Source organism: Fistularia commersonii, chromosome 15 (genome assembly GCF_037954325.1).
Source record: "Fistularia commersonii isolate RoL2024-O1a breed Wild chromosome 15, RoL_Fcom_v1.0, whole genome shotgun sequence".
NCBI lineage: Eukaryota > Metazoa > Chordata > Actinopteri > Syngnathiformes > Fistulariidae > Fistularia > Fistularia commersonii.
Window position 1 is genome coordinate 13,937,076 of NC_141298.1, and position 20,779 is coordinate 13,957,854.

Genomic DNA, 20,779 nt, shown 5'->3' on the forward strand with positions numbered 1-20,779 from the left:
GGGATAGTAATTTGCTCACCAGCTGATCTTCTCTGATTTGAAGCTGCGACGCCAGTTTGATTGTCTCTCCCTTGTCTTGGTCAAGCATTTGTCTCTCTTTTTGAACGACCTCTTTCATCATAGTTAGGGTATCCTTCTCTGCAGTGATTCCATTCAGGGCATTGTCAAGCTGTGCTTTCCTATCATCAAGATTGTTCCTGAAAAGCTCCAGTTCCTCTCTTTCTGCTTGCAGACCGTCCATAGCCCCTTGAAGTTCTTCGGTTTTTCTTGCAACTTCATCATCCTTGCACTCGAGTTCTTGTTGTTTCAAGGAGAGTACCGACATGATTTTCTCCATGTCATTCATTTGAGTCTGAAGCCTACCAGTCAGAAGTTTGACGTTGGTCTTCTCATTTTGTATGTCATCAAACAGACTGTCGATTTGCTCTTTCTTTTCCTTCAGCTCAGAGTTGGTCACTTCCAACCTTCGTTTCTCATCTTCGAGACGTTTCTTGTCCCTGTTGAGTTCATCGTGTTGTGTCTTGATGTCTTCCTTTGTTGTCCTCAATTGCATGCGCTCTTTATTTACCATCACTTTGTCTCTATCTAGATCCTCTTTCTGTCTTAACAGGTCTGCTTTTAATGCTTTTTGCTGTGACAAAAAATCTGCCTTTTTCTTCTCCAAGGTTTGAACCTCCTTGGCCATACCCGAGAGCAAGTCATTGAGATTGGCTTTTTCCCTTTCAAGGAGTTTGATGTTATGTGAGACCTGCTCTGTCAACTGATCTAGGGCAACACATTTCAGATTTAGTTCACGGCATGATTGGTGCACACCTTCATTGGTTCCTTGCAGTTTGACCATTTTGTTGTGAATATCTTCCTGCATCTTGTCATTGAGTTGTCTGAATTTAGATTTCAGAGTGTCCAGGGATAGTAATTTGCTCACCAGCTGATCTTCTCTAATTTGAAGCTGCGACGCCAGTTTGATTGTCTCTCCCTTGTCTTGGTCAAGCATTTGTCTCTCTTTTTGAACGACCTCTTTCATCATAGTTAGGGTATCCTTCTCTGCAGTGATTCCATTCAGGGCATTGTCAAGCTGTGCTTTCCTATCATCAAGATTGTTCCTGAAAAGCTCCAGTTCCTCTCTTTCTGCTTGTAGACCGTCCATAGCCCCTTGAAGTTCTTCGGTTTTTCTTGCAACTTCATCATCCTTGCACTCGAGTTCTTGTTGTTTCAAGGAGAGTACCGACATGATTTTCTCCATGTCATTCATTTGAGTCTGAAGCCTACCAGTCAGAAGTTTGACGTTGGTCTTCTCATTTTGTATGTCATCAAACAGACTGTCGATTTGCTCTTTCTTTTCCTTCAGCTCAGAGTTGGTCACTTCCAACCTTCGTTTCTCATCTTCGAAACGTTTCTTGTCTCTTTTAAGTTCATCGTGTTGTGTCTTGATGGCTTCCTGCATAGTCTTCAATTGCAGGTGCACTTCATTTGCCAACTCTTTCTCTCTGTCTAGTTCTTCTTTCTGTTTTGACAGCTCTTCTTTCAGTGATGGTTGCTCTGATAAAAAGGCTACCTTTTTGGTCTCCATGGTTGGTGCCTCCTTGACCATGCCGGAGAGCAAATCTCTGAGACTCTCTTTTTCGCTTTCAAAGAGTTTGATGTTATGTGAGACCTGCTCTGTCAACTGATCTAGGGCAACACATTTCAGATTTAGTTCACGGCATGATTGGTGCACACCTTCATTGGTTCCTTGCAGTTTGACCATTTTGTTGTGAATATCTTCCTGCATCTTGTCATTGAGTTGTCTGAATTTAGATTTCAGAGTGTCCAGGGATAGTAATTTGCTCACCAGCTGATCTTCTCTGATTTGAAGCTGCGACGCCAGTTTGATTGTCTCTCCCTTGTCTTGGTCAAGCATTTGTCTCTCTTTTTGAACGACCTCTTTCATCATAGTTAGGGTATCCTTCTCTGCAGTGATTCCATTCAGGGCATTGTCAAGCTGTGCTTTCCTATCATCAAGATTGTTCCTGAAAAGCTCCAGTTCCTCTCTTTCTGCTTGCAGACCGTCCATAGCCCCTTGAAGTTCTTCGGTTTTTCTTGCAACTTCATCATCCTTGCACTCGAGTTCTTGTTGTTTCAAGGAGAGTACCGACATGATTTTCTCCATGTCATTCATTTGAGTCTGAAGCCTACCAGTCAGAAGTTTGACGTTGGTCTTCTCATTTTGTATGTCATCAAACAGACTGTCGATTTGCTCTTTCTTTTCCTTCAGCTCAGAGTTGGTCACTTCCAACCTTCGTTTCTCATCTTCGAGACGTTTCTTGTCCCTGTTGAGGTCATCGTGTTGTGTCTTGATGTCTTCCTTTGTTGTCCTCAATTGCATGCGCTCTTTATTTACCATCACTTTGTCTCTATCTAGATCCTCTTTCTGTCTTAACAGGTCTGCTTTTAATGCTTTTTGCTGTGACAAAAAGTCTGCCTTTTTCTTCTCCAAGGTTTGAACCTCCTTGGCCATACCCGAGAGCAAGTCATTGAGATTGGCTTTTTCCCTTTCAAGGAATTTGATGTTATGTGAGACCTGCTCTGTCAACTGATCTAGGGCAACACATTTCAGATTTAGTTCACGGCATGATTGGTGCACACCTTCATTGGTTCCTTGCAGTTTGACCATTTTGTTGTGAATATCTTCCTGCATCTTGTCATTGAGTTGTCTGAATTTAGATTTCAGAGTGTCCAGGGATAGTAATTTGCTCACCAGCTGATCTTCTCTGATTTGAAGCTGCGACGCCAGTTTGATTGTCTCTCCCTTGTCTTGGTCAAGCATTTGTCTCTCTTTTTGAACGACCTCTTTCATCATAGTTAGGGTATCCTTCTCTGCAGTGATTCCATTCAGGGCATTGTCAAGCTGTGCTTTCCTATCATCAAGATTGTTCCTGAAAAGCTCCAGTTCCTCTCTTTCTGCTTGTAGACCGTCCATAGCCCCTTGAAGTTCTTCGGTTTTTCTTGCAACTTCATCATCCTTGCACTCCAGTTCTTGTTGTTTCAAGGAGAGTACCGACATGATTTTCTCCATGTCATTCATTTGAGTCTGAAGCCTACCAGTCAGAAGTTTGACGTTGGTCTTCTCATTTTGTATGTCATCAAACAGACTGTCGATTTGCTCTTTCTTTTCCTTCAGCTCAGAGTTGGTCACTTCCAACCTTCGTTTCTCATCTTCGAGACGTTTCTTGTCCCTGTTGAGGTCATCGTGTTGTGTCTTGATGTCTTCCTTTGTTGTCCTCAATTGCATGCGCTCTTTATTTACCATCACTTTGTCTCTATCTAGATCCTCTTTCTGTCTTAACAGGTCTGCTTTTAATGCTTTTTGCTGTGACAAAAAGTCTGCCTTTTTCTTCTCCAAGGTTTGAACCTCCTTGGCCATACCCGAGAGCAAGTCATTGAGATTGGCTTTTTCCCTTTCAAGGAGTTCGATGTTATGTGAGACCTGCTCTGTCAACTGATCTAGGGCAACACATTTCAGATTTAGTTCACGGCATGATTGGTGCACACCTTCATTGGTTCCTTGCAGTTTGACCATTTTGTTGTGAATATCTTCCTGCATCTTGTCATTGAGTTGTCTGAATTTAGATTTCAGAGTGTCCAGGGATAGTAATTTGCTCACCAGCTGATCTTCTCTGATTTGAAGCTGCGACGCCAGTTTGATTGTCTCTCCCTTGTCTTGGTCAAGCATTTGTCTCTCTTTTTGAACGACCTCTTTCATCATAGTTAGGGTATCCTTCTCTGCAGTGATTCCATTCAGGGCATTGTCAAGCTGTGCTTTCCTATCATCAAGATTGTTCCTGAAAAGCTCCAGTTCCTCTCTTTCTGCTTGTAGACCGTCCATAGCCCCTTGAAGTTCTTCGGTTTTTCTTGCAACTTCATCATCCTTGCACTCCAGTTCTTGTTGTTTCAAGGAGAGTACCGACATGATTTTCTCCATGTCATTCATTTGAGTCTGAAGCCTACCAGTCAGAAGTTTGACGTTGGTCTTCTCATTTTGTATGTCATCAAACAGACTGTCGATTTGCTCTTTCTTTTCCTTCAGCTCAGAGTTGGTCACTTCCAACCTTCGTTTCTCATCTTCGAGACGTTTCTTGTCCCTGTTGAGGTCATCGTGTTGTGTCTTGATGTCTTCCTTTGTTGTCCTCAATTGCATGCGCTCTTTATTTACCATCACTTTGTCTCTGTCTAGATCCTCTTTCTGTCTTAACAGGTCTGCTTTTAATGCTTTTTGCTGTGACAAAAAGTCTGCCTTTTTCTTCTCCAAGGTTTGAACCTCCTTGGCCATACCCGAGAGCAAGTCATTGAGATTGGCTTTTTCCCTTTCAAGGAGTTCGATGTTATGTGAGACCTGCTCTGTCAACTGATCTAGGGCAACACATTTCAGATTTAGTTCACGGCATGATTGGTGCACACCTTCATTGGTTCCTTGCAGTTTGACCATTTTGTTGTGAATATCTTCCTGCATCTTGTCATTGAGTTGTCTGAATTTAGATTTCAGAGTGTCCAGGGATAGTAATTTGCTCACCAGCTGATCTTCTCTGATTTGAAGCTGCGACGCCAGTTTGATTGTCTCTCCCTTGTCTTGGTCAAGCATTTGTCTCTCTTTTTGAACGACCTCTTTCATCATAGTTAGGGTATCCTTCTCTGCAGTGATTCCATTCAGGGCATTGTCAAGCTGTGCTTTCCTATCATCAAGATTGTTCCTGAAAAGCTCCAGTTCCTCTCTTTCTGCTTGCAGACCGTCCATAGCCCCTTGAAGTTCTTCGGTTTTTCTTGCAACTTCATCATCCTTGCACTCGAGTTCTTGTTGTTTCAAGGAGAGTACCGACATGATTTTCTCCATGTCATTCATTTGAGTCTGAAGCCTACCAGTCAGAAGTTTGACGTTGGTCTTCTCATTTTGTATGTCATCAAACAGACTGTCGATTTGCTCTTTCTTTTCCTTCAGCTCAGAGTTGGTCACTTCCAACCTTCGTTTCTCATCTTCGAAACGTTTCTTGTCTCTGTTAAGTTCATCGTGTTGTGTCTTGATGGCTTCCTGCATAGTCTTCAATTGCAGGTGCACTTCATTTGCCAACTCTTTCTCTCTGTCTAGTTCTTCTTTCTGTTTTGACAGCTCTTCTTTCAGTGATGGTTGCTCTGATAAAAAGGCTACCTTTTTGGTCTCCATGGTTGGTGCCTCCTTGACCATGCCGGAGAGCAAATCTCTGAGACTCTCTTTTTCGCTTTCAAAGAGTTTGATGTTATGTGAGACCTGCTCTGTCAACTGATCTAGGGCAACACATTTCAGATTTAGTTCACGGCATGATTGGTGCACACCTTCATTGGTTCCTTGCAGTTTGACCATTTTGTTGTGAATATCTTCCTGCATCTTGTCATTGAGTTGTCTGAATTTAGATTTCAGAGTGTCCAGGGATAGTAATTTGCTCACCAGCTGATCTTCTCTGATTTGAAGCTGCGACGCCAGTTTGATTGTCTCTCCCTTGTCTTGGTCAAGCATTTGTCTCTCTTTTTGAACGACCTCTTTCATCATAGTTAGGGTATCCTTCTCTGCAGTGATTCCATTCAGGGCATTGTCAAGCTGTGCTTTCCTATCATCAAGATTGTTCCTGAAAAGCTCCAGTTCCTCTCTTTCTGCTTGCAGACCGTCCATAGCCCCTTGAAGTTCTTCGGTTTTTCTTGCAACTTCATCATCCTTGCACTCGAGTTCTTGTTGTTTCAAGGAGAGTACCGACATGATTTTCTCCATGTCATTCATTTGAGTCTGAAGCCTACCAGTCAGAAGTTTGACGTTGGTCTTCTCATTTTGTATGTCATCAAACAGACTGTCGATTTGCTCTTTCTTTTCCTTCAGCTCAGAGTTGGTCACTTCCAACCTTCGTTTCTCATCTTCGAGACGTTTCTTGTCCCTGTTGAGGTCATCGTGTTGTGTCTTGATGTCTTCCTTTGTTGTCCTCAATTGCATGCGCTCTTTATTTACCATCACTTTGTCTCTATCTAGATCCTCTTTCTGTCTTAACAGGTCTGCTTTTAATGCTTTTTGCTGTGACAAAAAGTCTGCCTTTTTCTTCTCCAAGGTTTGAACCTCCTTGGCCATACCCGAGAGCAAGTCATTGAGATTGGCTTTTTCCCTTTCAAGGAATTTGATGTTATGTGAGACCTGCTCTGTCAACTGATCTAGGGCAACACATTTCAGATTTAGTTCACGGCATGATTGGTGCACACCTTCATTGGTTCCTTGCAGTTTGACCATTTTGTTGTGAATATCTTCCTGCATCTTGTCATTGAGTTGTCTGAATTTAGATTTCAGAGTGTCCAGGGATAGTAATTTGCTCACCAGCTGATCTTCTCTGATTTGAAGCTGCGACGCCAGTTTGATTGTCTCTCCCTTGTCTTGGTCAAGCATTTGTCTCTCTTTTTGAACGACCTCTTTCATCATAGTTAGGGTATCCTTCTCTGCAGTGATTCCATTCAGGGCATTGTCAAGCTGTGCTTTCCTATCATCAAGATTGTTCCTGAAAAGCTCCAGTTCCTCTCTTTCTGCTTGTAGACCGTCCATAGCCCCTTGAAGTTCTTCGGTTTTTCTTGCAACTTCATCATCCTTGCACTCCAGTTCTTGTTGTTTCAAGGAGAGTACCGACATGATTTTCTCCATGTCATTCATTTGAGTCTGAAGCCTACCAGTCAGAAGTTTGACGTTGGTCTTCTCATTTTGTATGTCATCAAACAGACTGTCGATTTGCTCTTTCTTTTCCTTCAGCTCAGAGTTGGTCACTTCCAACCTTCGTTTCTCATCTTCGAGACGTTTCTTGTCCCTGTTGAGGTCATCGTGTTGTGTCTTGATGTCTTCCTTTGTTGTCCTCAATTGCATGCGCTCTTTATTTACCATCACTTTGTCTCTATCTAGATCCTCTTTCTGTCTTAACAGGTCTGCTTTTAATGCTTTTTGCTGTGACAAAAAGTCTGCCTTTTTCTTCTCCAAGGTTTGAACCTCCTTGGCCATACCCGAGAGCAAGTCATTGAGATTGGCTTTTTCCCTTTCAAGGAGTTCGATGTTATGTGAGACCTGCTCTGTCAACTGATCTAGGGCAACACATTTCAGATTTAGTTCACGGCATGATTGGTGCACACCTTCATTGGTTCCTTGCAGTTTGACCATTTTGTTGTGAATATCTTCCTGCATCTTGTCATTGAGTTGTCTGAATTTAGATTTCAGAGTGTCCAGGGATAGTAATTTGCTCACCAGCTGATCTTCTCTGATTTGAAGCTGCGACGCCAGTTTGATTGTCTCTCCCTTGTCTTGGTCAAGCATTTGTCTCTCTTTTTGAACGACCTCTTTCATCATAGTTAGGGTATCCTTCTCTGCAGTGATTCCATTCAGGGCATTGTCAAGCTGTGCTTTCCTATCATCAAGATTGTTCCTGAAAAGCTCCAGTTCCTCTCTTTCTGCTTGCAGACCGTCCATAGCCCCTTGAAGTTCTTCGGTTTTTCTTGCAACTTCATCATCCTTGCACTCGAGTTCTTGTTGTTTCAAGGAGAGTACCGACATGATTTTCTCCATGTCATTCATTTGAGTCTGAAGCCTACCAGTCAGAAGTTTGACGTTGGTCTTCTCATTTTGTATGTCATCAAACAGACTGTCGATTTGCTCTTTCTTTTCCTTCAGCTCAGAGTTGGTCACTTCCAACCTTCGTTTCTCATCTTCGAAACGTTTCTTGTCTCTGTTAAGTTCATCGTGTTGTGTCTTGATGGCTTCCTGCATAGTCTTCAATTGCAGGTGCACTTCATTTGCCAACTCTTTCTCTCTGTCTAGTTCTTCTTTCTGTTTTGACAGCTCTTCTTTCAGTGATGGTTGCTCTGATAAAAAGGCTACCTTTTTGGTCTCCATGGTTGGTGCCTCCTTGACCATGCCGGAGAGCAAATCTCTGAGACTCTCTTTTTCGCTTTCAAAGAGTTTGATGTTATGTGAGACCTGCTCTGTCAGCTGATCAAGGGCAACACATTTCAGATTTAGTTCACGGCATGATTGGTGCACACCTTCATTGGTTCCTTGCAGTTTGACCATTTTGTTGTGAATATCTTCCTGCATCTTGTCATTGAGTTGTCTGAATTTAGATTTCAGAGTGTCCAGGGATAGTAATTTGCTCACCAGCTGATCTTCTCTGATTTGAAGCTGCGACGCCAGTTTGATTGTCTCTCCCTTGTCTTGGTCAAGCATTTGTCTCTCTTTTTGAACGACCTCTTTCATCATAGTTAGGGTATCCTTCTCTGCAGTGATTCCATTCAGGGCATTGTCAAGCTGTGCTTTCCTATCATCAAGATTGTTCCTGAAAAGCTCCAGTTCCTCTCTTTCTGCTTGCAGACCGTCCATAGCCCCTTGAAGTTCTTCGGTTTTTCTTGCAACTTCATCATCCTTGCACTCGAGTTCTTGTTGTTTCAAGGAGAGTACCGACATGATTTTCTCCATGTCATTCATTTGAGTCTGAAGCCTACCAGTCAGAAGTTTGACGTTGGTCTTCTCATTTTGTATGTCATCAAACAGACTGTCGATTTGCTCTTTCTTTTCCTTCAGCTCAGAGTTGGTCACTTCCAACCTTCGTTTCTCATCTTCGAGACGTTTCTTGTCCCTGTTGAGGTCATCGTGTTGTGTCTTGATGTCTTCCTTTGTTGTCCTCAATTGCATGCGCTCTTTATTTACCATCACTTTGTCTCTATCTAGATCCTCTTTCTGTCTTAACAGGTCTGCTTTTAATGCTTTTTGCTGTGACAAAAAGTCTGCCTTTTTCTTCTCCAAGGTTTGAACCTCCTTGGCCATACCCGAGAGCAAGTCATTGAGATTGGCTTTTTCCCTTTCAAGGAGTTTGATGTTATGTGAGACCTGCTCTGTCAACTGATCTAGGGCAACACATTTCAGATTTAGTTCACGGCATGATTGGTGCACACCTTCATTGGTTCCTTGCAGTTTGACCATTTTGTTGTGAATATCTTCCTGCATCTTGTCATTGAGTTGTCTGAATTTAGATTTCAGAGTGTCCAGGGATAGTAATTTGCTCACCAGCTGATCTTCTCTGATTTGAAGCTGCGACGCCAGTTTGATTGTCTCTCCCTTGTCTTGGTCAAGCATTTGTCTCTCTTTTTGAACGACCTCTTTCATCATAGTTAGGGTATCCTTCTCTGCAGTGATTCCATTCAGGGCATTGTCAAGCTGTGCTTTCCTATCATCAAGATTGTTCCTGAAAAGCTCCAGTTCCTCTCTTTCTGCTTGCAGACCGTCCATAGCCCCTTGAAGTTCTTCGGTTTTTCTTGCAACTTCATCATCCTTGCACTCGAGTTCTTGTTGTTTCAAGGAGAGTACCGACATGATTTTCTCCATGTCATTCATTTGAGTCTGAAGCCTACCAGTCAGAAGTTTGACGTTGGTCTTCTCATTTTGTATGTCATCAAACAGACTGTCGATTTGCTCTTTCTTTTCCTTCAGCTCAGAGTTGGTCACTTCCAACCTTCGTTTCTCATCTTCGAAACGTTTCTTGTCTCTGTTAAGTTCATCGTGTTGTGTCTTGATGGCTTCCTGCATAGTCTTCAATTGCAGGTGCACTTCATTTGCCAACTCTTTCTCTCTGTCTAGTTCTTCTTTCTGTTTTGACAGCTCTTCTTTCAGTGATGGTTGCTCTGATAAAAAGGCTACCTTTTTGGTCTCCATGGTTGGTGCCTCCTTGACCATGCCGGAGAGCAAATCTCTGAGACTCTCTTTTTCGCTTTCAAAGAGTTTGATGTTATGTGAGACCTGCTCTGTCAACTGATCTAGGGCAACACATTTCAGATTTAGTTCACGGCATGATTGGTGCACACCTTCATTGGTTCCTTGCAGTTTGACCATTTTGTTGTGAATATCTTCCTGCATCTTGTCATTGAGTTGTCTGAATTTAGATTTCAGAGTGTCCAGGGATAGTAATTTGCTCACCAGCTGATCTTCTCTGATTTGAAGCTGCGACGCCAGTTTGATTGTCTCTCCCTTGTCTTGGTCAAGCATTTGTCTCTCTTTTTGAACGACCTCTTTCATCATAGTTAGGGTATCCTTCTCTGCAGTGATTCCATTCAGGGCATTGTCAAGCTGTGCTTTCCTATCATCAAGATTGTTCCTGAAAAGCTCCAGTTCCTCTCTTTCTGCTTGCAGACCGTCCATAGCCCCTTGAAGTTCTTCGGTTTTTCTTGCAACTTCATCATCCTTGCACTCGAGTTCTTGTTGTTTCAAGGAGAGTACCGACATGATTTTCTCCATGTCATTCATTTGAGTCTGAAGCCTACCAGTCAGAAGTTTGACGTTGGTCTTCTCATTTTGTATGTCATCAAACAGACTGTCGATTTGCTCTTTCTTTTCCTTCAGCTCAGAGTTGGTCACTTCCAACCTTCGTTTCTCATCTTCGAAACGTTTCTTGTCTCTGTTAAGTTCATCGTGTTGTGTCTTGATGGCTTCCTGCATAGTCTTCAATTGCAGGTGCACTTCATTTGCCAACTCTTTCTCTCTGTCTAGTTCTTCTTTCTGTTTTGACAGCTCTTCTTTCAGTGATGGTTGCTCTGATAAAAAGGCTACCTTTTTGGTCTCCATGGTTGGTGCCTCCTTGACCATGCCGGAGAGCAAATCTCTGAGACTCTCTTTTTCGCTTTCAAAGAGTTTGATGTTATGTGAGACCTGCTCTGTCAACTGATCTAGGGCAACACATTTCAGATTTAGTTCACGGCATGATTGGTGCACACCTTCATTGGTTCCTTGCAGTTTGACCATTTTGTTGTGAATATCTTCCTGCATCTTGTCATTGAGTTGTCTGAATTTAGATTTCAGAGTGTCCAGGGATAGTAATTTGCTCACCAGCTGATCTTCTCTGATTTGAAGCTGCGACGCCAGTTTGATTGTCTCTCCCTTGTCTTGGTCAAGCATTTGTCTCTCTTTTTGAACGACCTCTTTCATCATAGTTAGGGTATCCTTCTCTGCAGTGATTCCATTCAGGGCATTGTCAAGCTGTGCTTTCCTATCATCAAGATTGTTCCTGAAAAGCTCCAGTTCCTCTCTTTCTGCTTGCAGACCGTCCATAGCCCCTTGAAGTTCTTCGGTTTTTCTTGCAACTTCATCATCCTTGCACTCGAGTTCTTGTTGTTTCAAGGAGAGTACCGACATGATTTTCTCCATGTCATTCATTTGAGTCTGAAGCCTACCAGTCAGAAGTTTGACGTTGGTCTTCTCATTTTGTATGTCATCAAACAGACTGTCGATTTGCTCTTTCTTTTCCTTCAGCTCAGAGTTGGTCACTTCCAACCTTCGTTTCTCATCTTCGAGACGTTTCTTGTCCCTGTTGAGGTCATCGTGTTGTGTCTTGATGTCTTCCTTTGTTGTCCTCAATTGCATGCGCTCTTTATTTACCATCACTTTGTCTCTATCTAGATCCTCTTTCTGTCTTAACAGGTCTGCTTTTAATGCTTTTTGCTGTGACAAAAAGTCTGCCTTTTTCTTCTCCAAGGTTTGAACCTCCTTGGCCATACCCGAGAGCAAGTCATTGAGATTGGCTTTTTCCCTTTCAAGGAGTTCGATGTTATGTGAGACCTGCTCTGTCAACTGATCTAGGGCAACACATTTCAGATTTAGTTCACGGCATGATTGGTGCACACCTTCATTGGTTCCTTGCAGTTTGACCATTTTGTTGTGAATATCTTCCTGCATCTTGTCATTGAGTTGTCTGAATTTAGATTTCAGAGTGTCCAGGGATAGTAATTTGCTCACCAGCTGATCTTCTCTGATTTGAAGCTGCGACGCCAGTTTGATTGTCTCTCCCTTGTCTTGGTCAAGCATTTGTCTCTCTTTTTGAACGACCTCTTTCATCATAGTTAGGGTATCCTTCTCTGCAGTGATTCCATTCAGGGCATTGTCAAGCTGTGCTTTCCTATCATCAAGATTGTTCCTGAAAAGCTCCAGTTCCTCTCTTTCTGCTTGCAGACCGTCCATAGCCCCTTGAAGTTCTTCGGTTTTTCTTGCAACTTCATCATCCTTGCACTCGAGTTCTTGTTGTTTCAAGGAGAGTACCGACATGATTTTCTCCATGTCATTCATTTGAGTCTGAAGCCTACCAGTCAGAAGTTTGACGTTGGTCTTCTCATTTTGTATGTCATCAAACAGACTGTCGATTTGCTCTTTCTTTTCCTTCAGCTCAGAGTTGGTCACTTCCAACCTTCGTTTCTCATCTTCGAAACGTTTCTTGTCTCTGTTAAGTTCATCGTGTTGTGTCTTGATGGCTTCCTGCATAGTCTTCAATTGCAGGTGCACTTCATTTGCCAACTCTTTCTCTCTGTCTAGTTCTTCTTTCTGTTTTGACAGCTCTTCTTTCAGTGATGGTTGCTCTGATAAAAAGGCTACCTTTTTGGTCTCCATGGTTGGTGCCTCCTTGACCATGCCGGAGAGCAAATCTCTGAGACTCTCTTTTTCGCTTTCAAAGAGTTTGATGTTATGTGAGACCTGCTCTGTCAACTGATCTAGGGCAACACATTTCAGATTTAGTTCACGGCATGATTGGTGCACACCTTCATTGGTTCCTTGCAGTTTGACCATTTTGTTGTGAATATCTTCCTGCATCTTGTCATTGAGTTGTCTGAATTTAGATTTCAGAGTGTCCAGGGATAGTAATTTGCTCACCAGCTGATCTTCTCTGATTTGAAGCTGCGACGCCAGTTTGATTGTCTCTCCCTTGTCTTGGTCAAGCATTTGTCTCTCTTTTTGAACGACCTCTTTCATCATAGTTAGGGTATCCTTCTCTGCAGTGATTCCATTCAGGGCATTGTCAAGCTGTGCTTTCCTATCATCAAGATTGTTCCTGAAAAGCTCCAGTTCCTCTCTTTCTGCTTGCAGACCGTCCATAGCCCCTTGAAGTTCTTCGGTTTTTCTTGCAACTTCATCATCCTTGCACTCGAGTTCTTGTTGTTTCAAGGAGAGTACCGACATGATTTTCTCCATGTCATTCATTTGAGTCTGAAGCCTACCAGTCAGAAGTTTGACGTTGGTCTTCTCATTTTGTATGTCATCAAACAGACTGTCGATTTGCTCTTTCTTTTCCTTCAGCTCAGAGTTGGTCACTTCCAACCTTCGTTTCTCATCTTCGAGACGTTTCTTGTCCCTGTTGAGGTCATCGTGTTGTGTCTTGATGTCTTCCTTTGTTGTCCTCAATTGCATGCGCTCTTTATTTACCATCACTTTGTCTCTATCTAGATCCTCTTTCTGTCTTAACAGGTCTGCTTTTAATGCTTTTTGCTGTGACAAAAAGTCTGCCTTTTTCTTCTCCAAGGTTTGAACCTCCTTGGCCATACCCGAGAGCAAGTCATTGAGATTGGCTTTTTCCCTTTCAAGGAGTTCGATGTTATGTGAGACCTGCTCTGTCAACTGATCTAGGGCAACACATTTCAGATTTAGTTCACGGCATGATTGGTGCACACCTTCATTGGTTCCTTGCAGTTTGACCATTTTGTTGTGAATATCTTCCTGCATCTTGTCATTGAGTTGTCTGAATTTAGATTTCAGAGTGTCCAGGGATAGTAATTTGCTCACCAGCTGATCTTCTCTGATTTGAAGCTGCGACGCCAGTTTGATTGTCTCTCCCTTGTCTTGGTCAAGCATTTGTCTCTCTTTTTGAACGACCTCTTTCATCATAGTTAGGGTATCCTTCTCTGCAGTGATTCCATTCAGGGCATTGTCAAGCTGTGCTTTCCTATCATCAAGATTGTTCCTGAAAAGCTCCAGTTCCTCTCTTTCTGCTTGCAGACCGTCCATAGCCCCTTGAAGTTCTTCGGTTTTTCTTGCAACTTCATCATCCTTGCACTCGAGTTCTTGTTGTTTCAAGGAGAGTACCGACATGATTTTCTCCATGTCATTCATTTGAGTCTGAAGCCTACCAGTCAGAAGTTTGACGTTGGTCTTCTCATTTTGTATGTCATCAAACAGACTGTCGATTTGCTCTTTCTTTTCCTTCAGCTCAGAGTTGGTCACTTCCAACCTTCGTTTCTCATCTTCGAAACGTTTCTTGTCTCTGTTAAGTTCATCGTGTTGTGTCTTGATGGCTTCCTGCATAGTCTTCAATTGCAGGTGCACTTCATTTGCCAACTCTTTCTCTCTGTCTAGTTCTTCTTTCTGTTTTGACAGCTCTTCTTTCAGTGATGGTTGCTCTGATAAAAAGGCTACCTTTTTGGTCTCCATGGTTGGTGCCTCCTTGACCATGCCGGAGAGCAAATCTCTGAGACTCTCTTTTTCGCTTTCAAAGAGTTTGATGTTATGTGAGACCTGCTCTGTCAACTGATCTAGGGCAACACATTTCAGATTTAGTTCACGGCATGATTGGTGCACACCTTCATTGGTTCCTTGCAGTTTGACCATTTTGTTGTGAATATCTTCCTGCATCTTGTCATTGAGTTGTCTGAATTTAGATTTCAGAGTGTCCAGGGATAGTAATTTGCTCACCAGCTGATCTTCTCTGATTTGAAGCTGCGACGCCAGTTTGATTGTCTCTCCCTTGTCTTGGTCAAGCATTTGTCTCTCTTTTTGAACGACCTCTTTCATCATAGTTAGGGTATCCTTCTCTGCAGTGATTCCATTCAGGGCATTGTCAAGCTGTGCTTTCCTATCATCAAGATTGTTCCTGAAAAGCTCCAGTTCCTCTCTTTCTGCTTGCAGACCGTCCATAGCCCCTTGAAGTTCTTCGGTTTTTCTTGCAACTTCATCATCCTTGCACTCGAGTTCTTGTTGTTTCAAGGAGAGTACCGACATGATTTTCTCCATGTCATTCATTTGAGTCTGAAGCCTACCAGTCAGAAGTTTGACGTTGGTCTTCTCATTTTGTATGTCATCAAACAGACTGTCGATTTGCTCTTTCTTTTCCTTCAGCTCAGAGTTGGTCACTTCCAACCTTCGTTTCTCATCTTCGAAACGTTTCTTGTCTCTGTTAAGTTCATCGTGTTGTGTCTTGATGGCTTCCTGCATAGTCTTCAATTGCAGGTGCACTTCATTTGCCAACACTTTCTCTCTGTCTAGTTCTTCTTTCTGTTTTGACAGCTCTTCTTTCAGTGATGGTTGCTCTGATAAAAAGGCTACCTTTTTGGTCTCCATGGTTGGTGCCTCCTTGACCATGCCGGAGAGCAAATCTCTGAGACTCTCTTTTTCGCTTTCAAAGAGTTTGATGTTATGTGAGACCTGCTCTGTCAACTGATCTAGGGCAACACATTTCAGATTTAGTTCACGGCATGATTGGTGCACACCTTCATTGGTTCCTTGCAGTTTGACCATTTTGTTGTGAATATCTTCCTGCATCTTGTCATTGAGTTGTCTGAATTTAGATTTCAGAGTGTCCAGGGATAGTAATTTGCTCACCAGCTGATCTTCTCTGATTTGAAGCTGCGACGCCAGTTTGATTGTCTCTCCCTTGTCTTGGTCAAGCATTTGTCTCTCTTTTTGAACGACCTCTTTCATCATAGTTAGGGTATCCTTCTCTGCAGTGATTCCATTCAGGGCATTGTCAAGCTGTGCTTTCCTATCATCAAGATTGTTCCTGAAAAGCTCCAGTTCCTCTCTTTCTGCTTGCAGACCGTCCATAGCCCCTTGAAGTTCTTCGGTTTTTCTTGCAACTTCATCATCCTTGCACTCGAGTTCTTGTTGTTTCAAGGAGAGTACCGACATGATTTTCTCCATGTCATTCATTTGAGTCTGAAGCCTACCAGTCAGAAGTTTGACGTTGGTCTTCTCATTTTGTATGTCATCAAACAGACTGTCGATTTGCTCTTTCTTTTCCTTCAGCTCAGAGTTGGTCACTTCCAACCTTCGTTTCTCATCTTCGAAACGTTTCTTGTCTCTGTTAAGTTCATCGTGTTGTGTCTTGATGGCTTCCTGCATAGTCTTCAATTGCAGGTGCACTTCATTTGCCAACTCTTTCTCTCTGTCTAGTTCTTCTTTCTGTTTTGACAGCTCTTCTTTCAGTGATGGTTGCTCTGATAAAAAGGCTACCTTTTTGGTCTCCATGGTTGGTGCCTCCTTGACCATGCCGGAGAGCAAATCTCTGAGACTCTCTTTTTCGCTTTCAAAGAGTTTGATGTTATGTGAGACCTGCTCTGTCAACTGATCTAGGGCAACACATTTCAGATTTAGTTCACGGCATGATTGGTGCACACCTTCATTGGTTCCTTGCAGTTTGACCATTTTGTTGTGAATATCTTCCTGCATCTTGTCATTGAGTTGTCTGAATTTAGATTTCAGAGTGTCCAGGGATAGTAATTTGCTCACCAGCTGATCTTCTCTGATTTGAAGCTGCGACGCCAGTTTGATTGTCTCTCCCTTGTCTTGGTCAAGCATTTGTCTCTCTTTTTGAACGACCTCTTTCATCATAGTTAGGGTATCCTTCTCTGCAGTGATTCCATTCAGGGCATTGTCAAGCTGTGCTTTCCTATCATCAAGATTGTTCCTGAAAAGCTCCAGTTCCTCTCTTTCTGCTTGCAGACCGTCCATAGCCCCTTGAAGTTCTTCGGTTTTTCTTGCAACTTCATCATCCTTGCACTCGAGTTCTTGTTGTTTCAAGGAGAGTACCGACATGATTTTCTCCATGTCATTCATTTGAGTCTGAAGCCTACCAGTCAGAAGTTTGACGTTGGTCTTCTCATTTTGTATGTCATCAAACAGACTGTCGATTTGCTCTTTCTTTTCCTTCAGCTCAGAGTTGGTCACTTCCAACCTTCGTTTCTCATCTTCGAGACGTTTCTTGTCCCTGTTGAGGTCATCGTGTTGTGTCTTGATGTCTTCCTTTGTTGTCCTCAATTGCATGCGCTCTTTATTTACCATCACTTTGTCTCTATCTAGATCCTCTTTCTGTCTTAACAGGTCTGCTTTTAATGCTTTTTGCTGTGACAAAAAGTCTGCCTTTTTCTTCTCCAAGGTTTGAACCTCCTTGGCCATACCCGAGAGCAAGTCATTGAGATTGGCTTTTTCCCTTTCAAGGAGTTCGATGTTATGTGAGACCTGCTCTGTCAACTGATCTAGGGCAACACATTTCAGATTTAGTTCACGGCATGATTGGTGCACACCTTCATTGGTTCCTTGCAGTTTGACCATTTTGTTGTGAATATCTTCCTGCATCTTGTCATTGAGTTGTCTGAATTTAGATTTCAGAGTGTCCAGGGATAGTAATTTGCTCACCAGCTGATCTTCTCTGATTTGAAGCTGCGACGCCAGTTTGATTGTCTCTCCCTTGTCTTGGTCAAGCATTTGTCTCTCTTTTTGAACGACCTCTTTCATCATAGTTAGGGTATCCTTCTCTGCAGTGATTCCATTCAGGGCATTGTCAAGCTGTGCTTTCCTATCATCAAGATTGTTCCTGAAAAGCTCCAGTTCCTCTCTTTCTGCTTGCAGACCGTCCATAGCCCCTTGAAGTTCTTCGGTTTTTCTTGCAACTTCATCATCCTTGCACTCGAGTTCTTGTTGTTTCAAGGAGAGTACCGACATGATTTTCTCCATGTCATTCATTTGAGTCTGAAGCCTACCAGTCAGAAGTTTGACGTTGGTCTTCTCATTTTGTATGTCATCAAACAGACTGTCGATTTGCTCTTTCTTTTCCTTCAGCTCAGAGTTGGTCACTTCCAACCTTCGTTTCTCATCTTCGAAACGTTTCTTGTCTCTGTTAAGTTCATCGTGTTGTGTCTTGATGGCTTCCTGCATAGTCTTCAATTGCAGGTGCACTTCATTTGCCAACACTTTCTCTCTGTCTAGTTCTTCTTTCTGTTTTGACAGCTCTTCTTTCAGTGATGGTTGCTCTGATAAAAAGGCTACCTTTTTGGTCTCCATGGTTGGTGCCTCCTTGACCATGCCGGAGAGCAAATCTCTGAGACTCTCTTTTTCGCTTTCAAAGAGTTTGATGTTATGTGAGACCTGCTCTGTCAACTGATCTAGGGCAACACATTTCAGATTTAGTTCACGGCATGATTGGTGCACACCTTCATTGGTTCCTTGCAGTTTGACCATTTTGTTGTGAATATCTTCCTGCATCTTGTCATTGAGTTGTCTGAATTTAGATTTCAGAGTGTCCAGGGATAGTAATTTGCTCACCAGCTGATCTTCTCTGATTTGAAGCTGCGACGCCAGTTTGATTGTCTCTCCCTTGTCTTGGTCAAGCATTTGTCTCTCTTTTTGAACGACCTCTTTCATCATAGTTAGGGTATCCTTCTCTGCAGTGATTCCATTCAGGGCATTGTCAAGCTGTGCTTTCCTATCATCAAGATTGTTCCTGAAAAGCTCCAGTTCCTCTCTTTCTGCTTGCAGACCGTCCATAGCCCCTTGAAGTTCTTCGGTTTTTCTTGCAACTTCATCATCCTTGCACTCGAGTTCTTGTTGTTTCAAGGAGAGTACCGACATGATTTTCTCCATGTCATTCATTTGAGTCTGAAGCCTACCAGTCAGAAGTTTGACGTTGGTCTTCTCATTTTGTATGTCATCAAACAGACTGTCGATTTGCTCTTTCTTTTCCTTCAGCTCAGAGTTGGTCACTTCCAACCTTCGTTTCTCATCTTCGAAACGTTTCTTGTCTCTGTTAAGTTCATCGTGTTGTGTCTTGATGGCTTCCTGCATAGTCTTCAATTGCAGGTGCACTTCATTTGCCAACTCTTTCTCTCTGTCTAGTTCTTCTTTCTGTTTTGACAGCTCTTCTTTCAGTGATGGTTGCTCTGATAAAAAGGCTACCTTTTTGGTCTCCATGGTTGGTGCCTCCTTGACCATGCCGGAGAGCAAATCTCTGAGACTCTCTTTTTCGCTTTCAAAGAGTTTGATGTTATGTGAGACCTGCTCTGTCAACTGATCTAGGGCAACACATTTCAGATTTAGTTCACGGCATGATTGGTGCACACCTTCATTGGTTCCTTGCAGTTTGACCATTTTGTTGTGAATATCTTCCTGCATCTTGTCATTGAGTTGTCTGAATTTAGATTTCAGAGTGTCCAGGGATAGTAATTTGCTCACCAGCTGATCTTCTCTGATTTGAAGCTGCGACGCCAGTTTGATTGTCTCTCCCTTGTCTTGGTCAAGCATTTGTCTCTCTTTTTGAACGACCTCTTTCATCATAGTTAGGGTATCCTTCTCTGCAGTGATTCCATTCAGGGCATTGTCAAGCTGTGCTTTCCTATCATCAAGATTGTTCCTGAAAAGCTCCAGTTCCTCTCTTTCTGCTTGCAGACCGTCCATAGCCCCTTGAAGTTCTTCGGTTTTTCTTGCAACTTCATCATCCTTGCACTCGAGTTCTTGTTGTTTCAAGGAGAGTACCGACATGATTTTCTCCATGTCATTCATTTGAGTCTGAAGCCTACCAGTCAGAAGTTTGACGTTGGTCTTCTCATTTTGTATGTCATCAAACAGACTGTCGATTTGCTCTTTCTTTTCCTTCAGCTCAGAGTTGGTCACTTCCAACCTTCGTTTCTCATCTTCGAAACGTTTCTTGTCTCTGTTAAGTTCATCGTGTTGTGTCTTGATGGCTTCCTGCATAGTCTTCAATTGCAGGTGCACTTCATTTGCCAACACTTTCTCTCTGTCTAGTTCTTCTTTCTGTTTTGACAGCTCTTCTTTCAGTGATGGTTGCTCTGATAAAAAGGCTACCTTTTTGGTCTCCATGGTTGGTGCCTCCTTGACCATGCCGGAGAGCAAATCTCTGAGACTCTCTTTTTCGCTTTCAAAGAGTTTGATGTTATGTGAGACCTGCTCTGTCAACTGATCTAGGGCAACACATTTCAGATTTAGTTCACGGCATGATTGGTGCACACCTTCATTGGTTCCTTGCAGTTTGACCATTTTGTTGTGAATATCTTCCTGCATCTTGTCATTGAGTTGTCTGAATTTAGATTTCAGAGTGTCCAGGGATAGTAATTTGCTCACCAGCTGATCTTCTCTGATTTGAAGCTGCGACGCCAGTTTGATTGTCTCTCCCTTGTCTTGGTCAAGCATTTGTCTCTCTTTTTGAACGACCTCTTTCATCATAGTTAGGGTATCCTTCTCTGCAGTGATTCCATTCAGGGCATTGTCAAGCTGTGCTTTCCTATCATCAAGATTGTTCCTGAAAAGCTCCAGTTCCTCTCTTTCTGCTTGTAGACCGTCCAAAGCCCCCTGAAGTTCTTCGGTTTTTCTTGCAACTTCATCATCCTTGCACTCGAGTTCTTGTTGTTTCAAGGAGAGTACCGACATGATTTTCTCCATGTCATTCATTTGAGTCTGAAGCCTACCAGTCAGAAGTTTGACGTTGGTCTTCTCATTTTGTATGTCATCAAACAGACTGTCGATTTGCTCTTTCTTTTCCTTCAGCTCAGAGTTGGTCACTTCCAACCTTCGTTTCTCATCTTCGAGACGTTTCTTGTCCCTGTTGAGGTCATCGTGTTGTGTCTTGATGTCTTCCTCTGTTGTCCTCAATTGCATGCGCTCTTTATTTACCATCACTTTGTCTCTATCTAGATCCTCTTTCTGTCTTAACAGGTCTGCTTTTAATGCTTTTTGCTGTGACAAAAAGTCTGCCTTTTTCTTCTCCAAGGTTTGAACCTCCTTGGCCATACCCGAGAGCAAGTCATTGAGATTGGCTTTTTCCCTTTCAAGGAGTTCGATGTTATGTGAGACCTGCTCTGTCAACTGATCTAGGGCAACACATTTCAGATTTAGTTCACGGCATGATTGGTGCACACCTTCATTGGTTCCTTGCAGTTTGACCATTTTGTT

General features: G+C 42.7%; 1 protein-coding gene across 1 annotated transcript in view; it reads right to left on the reverse strand.

Moving 5' to 3' along the window:
• Nucleotides 1-20,779, reverse strand: part of LOC147226633 (uncharacterized) — a 47,377-nt gene that overhangs the window by 10,815 nt on the left and 15,783 nt on the right. Inside the window, exons 8-14 of the mRNA XM_086160399.1 lie at nt 20,390-20,755; nt 19,676-19,786; nt 18,578-18,880; nt 4,057-18,448; nt 3,406-3,483; nt 2,500-2,577; nt 1,556-1,671 (exon numbers count right to left, since the gene is read on the reverse strand). Of these exons, the coding sequence (XP_086016525.1) occupies nt 1,556-1,671; nt 2,500-2,577; nt 3,406-3,483; nt 4,057-18,448; nt 18,578-18,880; nt 19,676-19,786; nt 20,390-20,755 (15,444 nt within the window). The remainder of the gene's footprint in view (nt 1-1,555; nt 1,672-2,499; nt 2,578-3,405; nt 3,484-4,056; nt 18,449-18,577; nt 18,881-19,675; nt 19,787-20,389; nt 20,756-20,779) is intronic.